Source organism: Artemia franciscana, chromosome 5 (genome assembly GCF_032884065.1).
Source record: "Artemia franciscana chromosome 5, ASM3288406v1, whole genome shotgun sequence".
NCBI classification, from domain to species: Eukaryota; Metazoa; Arthropoda; class Branchiopoda; order Anostraca; family Artemiidae; genus Artemia; species Artemia franciscana.
In genome coordinates, this window is record NC_088867.1 from 32,112,740 (window position 1) to 32,127,110 (window position 14,371).

General features: G+C 34.9%; 1 protein-coding gene across 1 annotated transcript in view; it reads right to left on the bottom strand.

Annotated features, from left to right (window-relative positions):
• Positions 1-13,931, bottom strand: part of LOC136027280 (putative sodium-coupled neutral amino acid transporter 10) — a 55,204-nt gene extending 41,273 nt beyond the window's left edge. The window contains exons 1-4 of the mRNA XM_065704368.1: positions 13,768-13,931; positions 7,605-7,783; positions 4,118-4,235; positions 3,043-3,219 (exon numbers count right to left, since the gene is read on the bottom strand). Coding sequence (XP_065560440.1) covers positions 3,043-3,219; positions 4,118-4,235; positions 7,605-7,688 — 379 coding nt within the window. The 5' untranslated portion in view covers positions 7,689-7,783; positions 13,768-13,931. The remainder of the gene's footprint in view (positions 1-3,042; positions 3,220-4,117; positions 4,236-7,604; positions 7,784-13,767) is intronic.
• Between the last annotated feature and the right edge of the window lie 440 nt (positions 13,932-14,371).

A 14,371-nucleotide genomic window follows, 5' to 3' on the forward strand; every position in this document is an offset into this window, starting at 1 on the left:
ATTTTTGTGGTGTTTTATTTGTCGTGGCATTTTATTTATGATGTCTTAAAAAAAAGTCTTAAATTGTCGGTTTGTAATTTTTTTTTTTTTTCCGCTGAGAAAGGCTCCCGGACGTGGGGCCGAAATATTCGGAGTATTTTTATTTTTTTAGTTAAAGTGTAGTTTATATATTTTATTTTTGTTCACTGCTTTATAGAAATTAAACTCGTTTTTTCTTCAATCAATTTTTCGTAGATTTTACCCATCAAAGGTTATGAGCCTGAAAAAATTTGTACGATTTCCGAAAAATCCAAAAAAAAGGGAGACTCCCCTTAAAAGTCAAAGAATCTTAATAAAAATTACATCATCATATTCAGCGTATCAGAGAACCCTAATATAGAGGTTTCAAGCTCCTATCTGCAAAAATATGGTATTTTTGTATTCTTTTTTCCAGAAGAAAGATCACTGAGGCATGTTTATTTGTAGTTTTTTTTTTGTTGTTTTTTTTTCTCCAGGGGTGATCGGATCGACCAAGTGATCCAAAAATATCGGAAGAGGGTTCATTCTAACGGATATTTAAAGTTTTAGTACCCTATTGGAGGGCATCTGGGCCACCTCCCACACCCATTTTTACCCCAAAATTATCAGATCCCAATTTTCAGATATCCATTTTGTTCAGTACACTTAAAGATCAAATAAGTATGTCCTTAGGTGTAAAATAATCCCCACAGTCCGTGGGGAGAGGTCTGTAATTTATGAAACTCGCCCACTGTTTACGTATAGTGTTTGTTATTAAGAAGTATACAGACATTTTTTGGAGGGGGGTGCTTTGGGTGGATTTCTATGGGTGGAATCTTCCTTGGGGAGGGAATATTCTGGGGGGTCAATATTCCAGAGAAAATGTTACACTGGGGGATAAGACAGAATTACTAAACTAAATTCCTTTTAATTGTCTTACATTCTCTTTGGCAAATTTTTCATGTGGAGATGTTTCGGGGGAATTATCCAGGGGCTTATTCCTGCGTTTTTTGTTTTCCATGAAATAATTTCTACAGAAGGGGGTATTTCTGGAGTGATCGAGAAACCGATTAGAGTTTAAAGCCTGATTCAAATGAAAGAACGCTACGAAGAATTGTTCAGGCTGAATCGTCCACAACGATTTTATAGAGAGGGGGAACTCTCAGCGAAAATGGAAGTGTCTGGAGGGAATTTGACGAGGGTTACTTGTTACGTTAGAAGAAATTTCTATGGAGGAGTTTTCTGTGAGGGGGAGTAATATACTTCATGTAGGGTGAGCCAGCTTTACCAACATTATTTGAAAACAAACAGAAATTATTCCATATATGAAGGGTTGCCCCTTCTTAGTACCTTACTCTTTACGCTAAAGTTTAATTGTTTACTGAAACTGAAATAGGGGCTGTTTAATTCGAATAGTTTTTTTTTTTAATGCAACAAAGAGAGAGAGAACAACAGAGCGAAAAAATTAAAACGCCGCCGATATTTCGCCAGTATGAAAACGAGGCATCTTCAGCATAAAAGAAATAAAGATAAAAACTAATATAAAATAAACCCACCACCAATATTAATAAAATACAATTGCCGCAACTGATCCTCATAGGTCACAGGAACACCAATGCAACTGGATAAAAAAGAATAAATAAGGAAAAGAAGTTAATTATTTTGTTACGAAATAATCATTTTGGTAGCTATCATTGAAGCAATTCTTCTTGGTCTGGTAGGTAATCTCGTACCCTAGTGATTTTGTAAAATCTTGATTTCCTTAGTAACTTGTTGTTCTTCATTGAGTTGTTTTCTTTCTTTGTTGTTCTTTGTCATGTCTGGCCAGTTCGGCTTAAGATCTTTCATTTTTTAAAGTGCTAACAGCTTTAGCGTAAAGAGCAAGATTTTGAGAAGAGGGCAACCCTTCATATATGGAACAAATCTTCCAAAATTAATATGCAATTTTTTTGTCATGTACAGTGAGCCAAATTCGAATCTGAATTAGTTGAAAAACGTTCAGAAATCAAATAAAAAAACTAGTTTTTTTAACTGAAAGTAAGGATCGATATTAAACTTAAAATGAACAGAAATTATTCCGTACATGAAAGGGGTTATTACGCTAAATTTTTTATTGTTTTAAAAAGTAGAGTTGCGACAAAGAGTCAAAATTTAGCGTAAAGAGCGATGAGTTGAGGAAGGAACGGCCCCTTTCAAATACGGAATAATTTCTGTTTGTTTTAAGGTTTGATGTCACTCCTTACTTTCAGTTAAAAAAAACTTGTTTTTATTAAATATTTACCAAGCATGAAAAACTTACATCAGAAGATTTGACTCACCAATCAACAATACCGCAAAATTGAATTTTCGACGTTGCACTGAATTCATTGATAGATTGGAGCTTTCTCAGCTAAGAAAAGGAGAAAAATTACCTGATAAACATTATTCGGGAGCTGAACATAATCAATAGAAAATGTTCATCCAGCTCAAATTAACAATATGCTAAAAATTAAATGCCACAGATGCAACTGAACTCTCTTGAATAATGCATATTAAAAAAAGAAAAGAAAAACGTCAAGTAACAGTAAACATTTCATTATTCAACTAAACTATTTCCTCACAAAACGGCGAATTGAAGAAGTACTACTGCATAGAGATTTGATTATCTACTCTCAGAAGCAGATTTACTTCAAGATAGAATTGTTCAACAAGGATGTAACATATTTTTTTACGAGAACCCGCATTCATAACCGAGTCATTTCAAAATCAGGAAAATTTTCTTGATCCCGGTTTCAATCCTCTAAAAAATCCTGACTGTCCCCATTTTGATTCATCGCAAGGTCATTAAAGAAAACTCTAGTTATTAAAACGGAATAAAGACCGTAAGAAGACCACAGGAATAATCACATACGCCAGTAGATAATACTGTGATGAAGATTAGCTAAACGATTTATCTATACCTATAAGGTGCCTCACTAGTCCAAAACAGATTTCCACTCCCCAAATAAATTATATAACTTTCAAAAACTTACAGGCTGTGACAAAATGTATAAGAAAGAAACATACTGGTCATAACAAGATTCCGGATCCATAACGGGCTGCTGTCAAATCCAAAAGTATTACCAAGAATTTGTGGCATCAGGTCCCCAATGACAACAAAAAAGGCCACAGCACATCCCATCAAATAGCCAATAATACATATTTCCACCATCCATTTACCAGCCAAACCAAAAGTCTCATACGCTGAAAAATAAGTAGTTTAGAAACATTCACGGTCTCATCGTTAACATTCACGACATATTCGTTAAATGAACTAACTAGATACAAAATGAAATGTGGCTGTAGCAGTTCAAAAGGTGTAATGGATGCCAAGCGGGATTGCTGGAACAAAATTAATGAGTCTTTTTTTTACTTTCATTGCTTTCTAGATGTAAAAGACATATCTCAAGCTGAGTATTCTGTTACTTTACGGTTTTTACCTGAAGTAACTTAAATGCATACCTTACCTAAATACTAGGGTAACAAGATTTAAGAGAAGAAAAATTTCATCAATTTTTTGGACTCAAACATTTTATATATTTGTCTTTTTTTTCTGATTTTAATCTTCTTTCCTTGTTTTATTCCTTTGTTTAAAATTTTTATTCTTTTGTATTTGGTTTCATTCCTTTTTTTTTCTCAGCTACTCTGAAAGGCCTCGAATAGTACATGGGAAACATTCGCGTTATTTTTGTCTTTCCCTGCCTTGTTTCTGACCTTAGATCCGCCGCCTCTTCACTTAATCTCTGATCCAAAGACCTGTATATTTCAAAGAGATATACATATCTGCTGCAGTTGGTTTAAGGTTTTTTTTAAGGATAATCGATAGTGTTGACTTCGAAAATCGGGAAGTGTTGGCTCGCAACTATGTAGAATAAGTCAATTTTTGTCTAAGGGTCCAAAATTGGCATATAAGGACATCGTTATACAGCCTATTTTCTGAAGTTCCGGAATAGAAACCAGATCATAACAATCTGCACATTCTGAATCTCATGAATAATTCTGAAGTTTTAGGGTACGGTTGTTACCATATAATTTAGTTCTACAGGAATTAGAGAATTAGAGGGCATAGCTGTGGCACATAATGACTACCAAATGTACTTACCAAGCATTTCATAATTGCGTCTTCGAGCCAACAAAGCTGCTTTGACCAAATGGTGACAGACAGTCTTTGTCAGTAATCCAACCAGCCATAGAGCAACCACTCCTAAGACTATACCACACTGCAAATTAAAAGTTAAATTTTAAGAAAGTCTATTTGCATATTATAATAAGAGTTATGTTGGAGACAGTGAGGCTTTGTAGCCTAAGCCTCGACTCAGTTTGGTACGTCCACAAATAATGATAATGATAATATATAACTATTGTTTTTTCAAAATTACATGAAAAACGTGTATGGAGGCAATGAGGCTTTGTAGCCTAAACAACGACTCAGTTTAGTATATCCACAAACAATGATAATGATAATAAAATATAATTATTGTTTTTCCAAAATTATATGGAAAACGTGCTATTTCTTTACCTCAATTTAATGGGTGATCAGCTGGAAATAATCTATTTTAACAAAGCAAAACTAGTTTTCTCTGTTAGTAGCAGCCCTGTTTGGACAAAAGTGACCCTACCTATGCATTGATGTTAAGTCATTCATGCCTGATGACTAAGCTTATTCTCATATTTAATCAAAACTTGCCATAGTCAAAAGATTACTTAAATAACAAAATTCAGGGTGCCAGGCAGCTACAAAGAGAAGAGTCCTGTTATTAGCAGTCCTATTAGACCAAAAGCGATCACACGTACACATTGACGTCCCGTTTGACCAATAGTGATTACAAGATCACATTGATCCCTAGCTATTCATCCCAAAGGACTAGGCTTATTCTCATATTTCAGCATAATCTGCCAGTCAGAGGATTGTTAATGACGAAATTCATGACGCCAGGCCGCTAAAAAGAGGAGTTTTGTTATTAACAGTCCCGTTTGACCAAAACGAGCGTCAAGGCAAAAAAAACCTAGGGGCAGATATGTCGCTAGTCCAACATTTACCAAAGATTACCCCCTGTAGCTGTGGCTGTTGAATGTCTTTCTAAAGGAACCAACAGATGGGTTTTCAGGGATGGCATCCCTCGGGAGACTCATGCCGTATTTCTACTTGTTTGCCTTGTTGGCTTGGCAAACAACAGTACAAATAGAGATAGCTTCTTGGAAGAAGGACGGTGGATGTACTTGTAACAAAACAGCCATCGATATCGCATCAAACATCTTGCTTAGAGGCTGCAAAGGTACCAAGTTGACACTACAGCTGACATTTGTGACCCTATATTTGATATTCTGGAGGGGTCCCAGTATAGTTTTATGAGGCCCTACTAAAAGCGGGCATTCATATTCAGCCATAGGCGAACACACGACATGGCTTTTAGAGGGGGATACTAGATCTGTATGGATAAAAGTTCTTAGACCAAAGAATAGCACGAAGCTTTCTCGCGCAGTAGGATTCAAATGTACAGACCTAAGATAGGTCTGGGGACAGGGACGTCTGTCAGACATAGCTACATAGAGGTAACTCTTTGAAATTGACCCAAAGAATACTACTGAAACAAACAAAAATTCTGCTCTGAAGATTATATTTCGCATTTTTGACTCCCTCCTCTCCGACTAAGCCTATACTATGTTTATTGTATATATACTATGCTATACTATACGTTGTTATATTATACTCTATAATACACTTTACTGTATTATATACTATTTTTGTGTTTATTATACTATGTATATTATACTTATATAGTAAGACAGATAATAAGATGCTTAGAAGGGGAGGTTGGGGAAGGAAGAGTAAAAAAGGCTGTCCGAAAGAGACCCTTACCTTAGGTCACCTTGGGCTAGTCTCCCATCCTTAAAAGTTTGTAACTTTTCAACTCCTCGTCATAAAAGTTTTGGTATGAAAACAGTTTTGATAGAGAACTTGAGCATTGTCAGAAATTGAACATTTTGCTGAGTGTGACCACAAAAATGTTAAAAAACAATGCTTAACTGAACAGCTAAGGTATTTGAGGGTGTTTGATTTTGTGTATTGTTATATATCATTTAAACTGTGTTCCACATATTTATTCTGCTTTAAGCTGTAAATCTAGTTCTCAGAATAGACCTTTTAAACATCCTAATAATGGTCCTGCATCTCTATAGGGTATTCCAGAAAAAACAAGTGCACCTTTTTTTTTTGGGGGGGGGGGCAACTTTTCCAAAGAGGCAAATTATATAAATATTCTTTTTTCCATATGAAAAGAGCCATAGAGATCTTAAGGAATGCAGGGTTGGGGCTTGGAGCCACCCCTCCCCCTCCCCCATGCATATCGTGAGATGGTCACTGTTCTTTAAATACTATAGAAAGAAAGAATAATAATGTTTAATGCATTAACATATGACACCAAAGCTAATATCTAACGTTCCTAAACTTCTGAGATAACTGCCAAAATCTATTTGCTAAGCTGATCTCTAAGAAGGACTCAGCAATGCAATGAATACTAGGAGAATCAAAATGTGATTGAATGTTAAATGCCCTGCTGACCCTCCCTTTAAGAACAGTTAGCAAACAGATTTTGGCAATTATCTTTGGAGTGTCAAAATGTCAAATATGATCTTTAGGCATGATAGCAACAATATATTGACCTGCTGATCTTCTCTTTGAGAACAGCTTAGAAAACTGTTTTAGCAAATATCTCAAAAGTGTGAAATCGTCAGATCCAGGCTTGTGGCATGACAGTGATGATTTGTTGATATAAAAAAAAGTAATATGCTAAAAACAGTAAAGTGTAAAAATAAGTAAATAAACTTCTATACTGTGTTAGATGATTTCCACTGTTTAATCTTGTCCAAGTCACCATTAACATATTCGTTTTATTTTAAGTCATACATCTAACTTTACAAAGGACGTTTTAGACACATTAAAGATAATCCAAAAACATTATTTGGGATTAAATAGAGAGGAGCATATTATGTAGCTTAAGTTTTTTTTTTTTACTTGTCAGTGAAAAGTGATGATTTTTTTTTCAATACACGTGTAAGCTTCTTGAAACAACTCATTAAGGCCTTCCTCTAAAATTTGACCCAGATCAACAGCTTGATAAGGTTGAGGTTAGGTTAATTTTAGAAACCTAGTTAATTTTCAAAAAATATCTTCAGTAAATATTTTTTTGTCAAAAATAGAGGTATTCTAGGAATGTTTCTGTAGGCCCTTTGAAGCCCGAGACTCACTGTTTACATTTCAATACCCCCCCCCCCCTCCCCCACCCCATTTTCTGGTTGACATATCCCCAGAGAAAATGGATATTTTTCAATTAAGAAACCTAGCCTGAAAGGATTTAAGAAGACTAGCCCAAATACAAGTTATACTTATTTTATTAAAATGCAGTTAGTCAACCATTTCCATTGATTCCAAATTTATGTCAAGAATAAACATGACGAAAAGAAATCTACCATCCAGTCATGATTAATTTGTTTAATTATGTTGCATAATTGTAAAAAGCTTCATTTATGGAGTACAAATATTACACAGATAAATGTCCACTTAGGATGGTCAAAATCTTACAACTTACCTGTTTAAAACAGTATGGCATTGTCAAAATTCCAACTCCAATTATACTATTTGCCAGATAAAATATTCTAGATGATTCTGTCATTCTTTAGGATATATTGTCCTCTTACTTAGGTGACTGTTCAAGTAAAACTCAATTTATTATATTCGAAGTCTTTGTGGAAATATGCAGATTTGGTCCTACAAAAAAATAATTAAATTGAACAAAAAACTGGAGATGTTGCTGATCATTTGTTCAAGATGGTATTGGCAGCATGACTCTGTAAATTCACTCTAAGTCAACTTAGCTCTAAACATGGGTACCTCTAGAAATCTAGGAAATGTAAACAGGGAAGGTATGTGAAAGCACTGGATGGATGGCCCCAAACCATTGCACTTCCTGGCTGAAAGGCCAGGAAACACAAACTAGCCCCATTGGTATAGACTGTCAAGGCCAATGCCACATCTGGTGAATTTCATATATTTGACTCTTTTCTTTAACTGGGCTGACATTTGATGGCAAACAAACAAGATCAATATAATCAAGCAACAGAAAAATTCATGGAGAATACATAATTTTGAGTGTACATTGAACCATAAGAGGCAGAGGGTTAAAGCAAATAAAAATATTTTTAAAAGTATTATTTTAGGAATTTTAAAGTTTTTTTTCAGAATTTTATAGAATTTCTTTCTGAGGAGGTCAAGCACTACACTAGTACCGGGTAATCTGATAATCCTTATCAAGATGTATGCTAGTTTATCTCTTAGTGTGACAGGTCTCCCAATTGGCTGGTCAATATTTAGCAAATTCTTATCAATTTCATCTGGTAAACACATTCATATAATTTAGCTAGGAAGAAAGTGAATACATTGCTTGATACCTTTTTATGGTATTTCCAGCTCAAAAATAAATTGTGGGCAAATTCCATTTTGAGCCACTACAAGAGCACCAAGGCTACTAAGTTATAAAGTTAAAAAAGTACTTAAAACCTAATTAGATCTAAAATTAGCTTTCAAACAATGCCTTAAACATCTCTCTAAGATTTTTCAGTGCCCTGTTAGCATAAAAAAAAGCAAACAGAATATGAAAAGAAAAAGAGGATGCATCAGTGCTACCCATGCTAAAATTTAATTTTCCATGTTGTTCAAGGTACTGGCTGTAAGTTCCCTATTTGCAGTTTTCAACTATGGTGATTCTGGTGGTGGGCTTTTTATTTTGCTGTGATACCTTTTTTGGGTGGTTTCAAACTCTTTTTTAAAATTCCTGTTTTTTTTTTCAAAATAACCTGTTACTATTAAAAATAATACGTACCATTCTTGAATCAGCAATAAATGACATTTTTTTTCTCAATAGACAGTTTTTTTTACAGAACGTATCTTTAAACTTTTGGTTACAATATGCTGTTTTTGGCCCCCACAGCAGCTCAAAATGGAATCTGCCCTGGAAATGGTTATTGAGTTTTAAAAGAACATAAAAAGGCATTAAGTGAGGTATTCACTTTCTTCTTAGCTAAATTAGGCTACATGAAAAGGTTATGCATAGGCTATATGTACATTTGCTGTTACCCATAATACTTGAGTAAGTAGGAATATAACCAGGATGAAGTTATCTTTGGGCTCCTAGCTTTAGGTTTATCTCCATGATCAAATAATACTTAAACTTTAATTCGTTATAAGCAAATTTAAACTTAAAACAAACTGCTAGTCTAATCACTTACAGCTATCAAATGATATAATGTTTTAGAAATTTTAAGTCATTCTTGAGGTTTTACTTCGCTTAAGCATTACTAGAATACAAAGATAAACTCAGAGTTCAGAGAAAACAGCGACTTCATCCTGGTTGAGTAAAGGTCACCATTGTTTTATCTTTTTGAAATTGGAAGCAAGTTGATTTGTACATGCTAGACAGTGAAAAGCATCAATATGTAAATAAAAGAATATATCGTGATCCTGAATCTAGGAGCTTTAGGCTTGACATTGAATATGCATAAATTGCAATAATCTATTTTCAAAAATAAAAATAAGCAAACAACTAATATAGCCTAATATATCCCAGAGCAGAAGAGGTATTTTGTAAAACTTGAAAAAAGTTACTTTTTACTATCTTGGAAAGTGATTAGGGTAGGATGCCCAGTAGCTAGCCAGCTAATCCACTCTTTAACAGCTAAATCATTTTAAAATTTCTAAAAATTAGATTGTTTGACCATTCAATGTGTCAAAATAATTTTAACAAGTATGTGAATTAGCTTGAATATTTTAACCTACACACCACTCACAATTCCAAATACAGGGGAGACAGGCCAGAGCCACATGGGGGCAACTCCATACATTGAACCTCTTGTCTGAAGCTTTTAGCTATCTTATTTAAATGGATTCTATTAGATGCTTTTTATGTAATACCCAGTTGCTGCAAGCTTTAGATTTTTGGTATAAGAGAAAATCAAGAAAAGAGGTAAAGAAGTTTGTCTATGCTTGCTAGAAATCCTGACATTTTTAGTCTTAGTCAAAAATTTTCTAAGTTAATTTAGCTCTTGGGTTGCAAGTTAGTAGAATCATACAAGGTATGCCTCTGCTATTTGCATGTCACTTTTCATCAGTAAATGCCATTATCTAAAAAAAAAAACTTTTCAAAATGGCATCAATAAGGGGTGACACTGGACACTATTTTTGGAGTGACTCTGGACACTTTTTGCAGCATCCAATTTTGTTCTATACTAATAAAAGAGTATTTCCTAACCAGGAAAATGGGTTTATATGTAGCTGGAGGTAGTAAACTGAAAAATGTTTCAGTTTTGTTATAGAGGACTAAGAGACTTTTCTGTTCCATGCCTCAAAACATGAAGTGATATGATCTATGTAATTTCTGTGTTGTTTTCTTCAGATGCCAGTGTTGTAATTTTCTTTTAGTGATGGTTTGCAACTATATTTGAAAGGGAGTGGTCCTTCTGATCCAAAATTAGTCAGGTGTACTGCTAATCAATTTGTAAATGGAAAATGTGTTTTTCTGAACAACCACAGAAGAGTTTTCTTTAAAGAAGAGTACACTTATAGATGCTATGAAACAATATAAGGCAAATATGCAAGGTTTTGAGCAGTGGTGCTAGTAGTAGCAATAACAACAATGACAGCATTCTGGAGAGAACTAAGCTTGTTTTAACTCCCAGACAAGAGAAAGAGCTCACAGCATACCTCAAAAATGCTCACTACTGAACCAGGGCCTTACTCTTTATACAACAAGAAAGTTAACACTGAAGATCAATGAGCAGTAACACTGATGATCAAATTCCCTTCAAGCCGGGAACTAAATCAGAGAGCAGGAGTGGACTGGATAAAAGGGTTCATCAAACAAAACACACGTTTGTCCAACCAAAAACCTGAAAATACAAGCCAGGCTCATGTTGCCAGCTCTAATGCCATTGTAAATTGGTTCCCTATTTCAAAATTGTCAGGAGTTGTATTGCAGATATCATTTTCCCTGGTCAAATTTGGAACTGCAACAAAAAGGCGAACCAACAGTTGTGCAGACCCCAAAGGTGATTGCTAAAACAGGAGCAAAGCAGATGGCTCACACCATGTCACCAGAAAGAGGGGAAAATACCACAATGCTATGTTTTGTATCTAAAACTGGTCAGACAATTCCACCATTGTTTGTTTTTACAAGATTCAAAGCTTCACAGAATAAGCATCAAAATAGACTGCCAGGATACATTGGCTTTGATCATTGTAGTGGATCAATGACATCAGAAAAGACCTTTGTTATGAAACCCACATTTTAGTAGAAATAATTTCCTTGTGCAAAGATAACCACATCCACAACCTGCACCTCCCCCCTTTACTCCTACCATCTTCATCTCCTTGAGAGTGTATGCACCACTGAAATACACCATTGGGGAGTCATTTGATAGCTGGATGCAGTTAAACCCTGATCAGAGAATTTCTATATATGAAATAGCAAAGTTCTATGCATCCATTTCTGGAAGAGCCAGACCCTCAAAACATCAAAGCTGATTTTGAGAAGGTGGGAACTTGGTCTTTAATTCTGAGCATTTTCACAGAAATCAACTTTCTGTCAGTTGAAGTGACAAACCACCCAGCTCCAGCTGAACAGAATGCCCCAGATGCTTCTGAAATAGATGATCCATAGCCTGGTTCAATTTGTACTTCATCTACTATCGTGATGGATCAGTATCAGTCAACACCAAACTTACCTAAGGACTTAACTCCTGAAAGCAACAGACCATATCCAAAGGCAAAAATGAAAGTGGGTTTATACAAAACTGCTGGAAAGGCAAAATTAGAATTCTGACATAAATGCCAGAAAAAAGAGCAGTTGAAACAGAGACTGAGCTAAGGCTTGCTAAGAAAAAGAGAAAGTCACTAAAAAGTCAAAGGTATCCTTCATTGCTGAAAAAACTGGAGACTGCATTTCAGACATAGCTATCAGATCAATGATGACTCAAATGGTAAGCCTTTATATAGTGAAAGTATTAGTAAGCTTAAGGCTGATGAAGAATTTACTTGTGGGACTTTTGTTCTTGTAAAATTTATGGTGGGAAAGAAGCAAAACTCTGCTGTTACTATGTTGGTGACATTAAAGAAGTAAGTTACAGAGAAATAAGCTACAATGTTGAGATTGTAGGATACTGAAATTAACTTTTAAAACCTTATCATAAGGCTTCATTAATTGGTTTCAGTAGGAAAAACTGGGCAAACAACCAAAGCTGTTGTATTTGGCCTAATTTCCCATTATACAAGTTAAATGTTAGGCAAAATTTAACTTGTATGACAACATTTGTTGTTTATTAAAGGACCAATGACTTTAATAGTCAAATTTTGCTTACCCTAACATTCAAGATTAGGAGCCTGTTGTCTATGTAGACCTGTAGGAATGAGAATTTTTAATCAGAACATCTGGCCAAGTAGGCTGATAGGGTTCATATCCAAGGAACCTTCAGTAATGAAACCAAGGCTCAGAAAAAAAGGTATTCCAGAAAGGTATTACCAATCTAGGCTACTATTTTACCCATTTTCTGATTTCTGTGTTTTAGAAACTTGCCTACTTGACCTATTGGAATTTTAACAATACACCACTATACCTTAATTTTTTTGTGTTCAGTCTCTTTTTCTCTGGTTTTAGTTCTAAAAATGCAATTCCTGTTATTTTAGTAAGATTTTAACCTATATCAAAGGGATTTTCCTAATTTTAGGAAATATATGTTCAGATCTTTGAAACCTCATAAATTAGAATTGAGCTGAAAATGAAAAAATTGAGCAAAGATATGAAGCCGAAAATACTTCTTTGTAGGCTAGCTTTACTTCATAACATCAGAAGATCTAGGCCTGTTTTGCAAGGTCTTTTTTAAAACAGAATTTTTAAAGAGCACCAAAGATTAGTGCCTTATAAATGGAGAAGTACTGGAGGTAGGGGTAAAATTCTAGTTAATTGACTTCTTGCTATCTCAGAAAGAGTTTAGGTTGGGAAAATGAAACTTTCAGGGACTACAGACTAAAGCATGTCCCAGGAAGGTATTTTAAAGTACCAACCTCTACTACTTCTCCCTCTAGAGGGGGAGTCTTGAAATTTATCTAAATGACAGGTCTATACCTATTGAAATTTTGATAAAACAGCATTTTACCTTAATTTTCAGTTCCTAGTTGCTTTTTCTCTGCCTTTAGTTCTCAAAATGCAATTCCTGTCATTTGAGTAGAATTTTGAGCCATATCAATGTTTTTATTTCAAAATTTAGGAAGTGTATTTGCATATCTTTAAAACCTTATAAAATGGAATTGAGCAAAGTTATGAAGCTAAAAACAATTCTGCTGTAGGCCTACTTCAATTAAGCAGAATTTCTATTATGCAAGGTTTCACTTTTATTACACACATATATTTAAAGGTCATCAAAGGTCAGGGCCCTCTAGCGGGAGAAGGAGTGGAGGCAGTTGCTCCAAAATACCTTTCTGGGACATTCTTTAGTCTGTAGCTCCATCCCTGAAAGTTTTATTTTCCTAACTTAAGCCCTTTCAGAGATAGCAAGAAGTCAATTAACTAGAATTTTACCGAGGTAGGTACAATTTTTCTCTACAAGGCATAGGCCTAATGGTCTGTAGGTTGATTTCTGAAAGTTTCGTTTTTTTAACTAACTACTTTCCCAGATATCAAAAAGTAGAGTGGTTTAGAATTTTACCCCGTATTTAGCTGGCATAAAACATCAGGGTCTTAGCTGTCATAAAATTGTCAAAGGGCTTCTCCCATAAAACTACTGCAAACAGTTTTTCTGTTTCTTCTATTCTACTACAGACAAATCCTTTGGTGAGTCAGAAGATATTGGGTGTGTTCCAGGGACTTACTGTAGTAACCGAATGGTTACTATTTCCGTTCCTAGCGGGAAAATGGTTACTGCCCAACCCACTGGGAACGAGAATAGTTACTGCCGGCAGTAACCGCAGTAAGTGATTTTCTTACCGTGCTCAAAAGAATGGTTAGCGCAGTAAGTACATAATTCACCTTCTTCAATAAAAATCTCATTCAACAAAAAATAAATATGGACAAGAATGAAGTAATGGAATATGAAGTTATTTGATTGGAAGAAGGTGGGACAGTGATTTTGCAAAAGAAAGAGGGATCTGAGCCAGGTTAGTAAATCACCATATTTTGGGATCAACATTAAAGGACACCCTGAGTAGTAGGCTATCTATTAGCAAGTAGGTTAAATCAATGAAAAACTTATTATTTAATTCAATGTTTTCTGGCACATCCAGGCAAAATTATTACCTTAAATTGCCATTTGG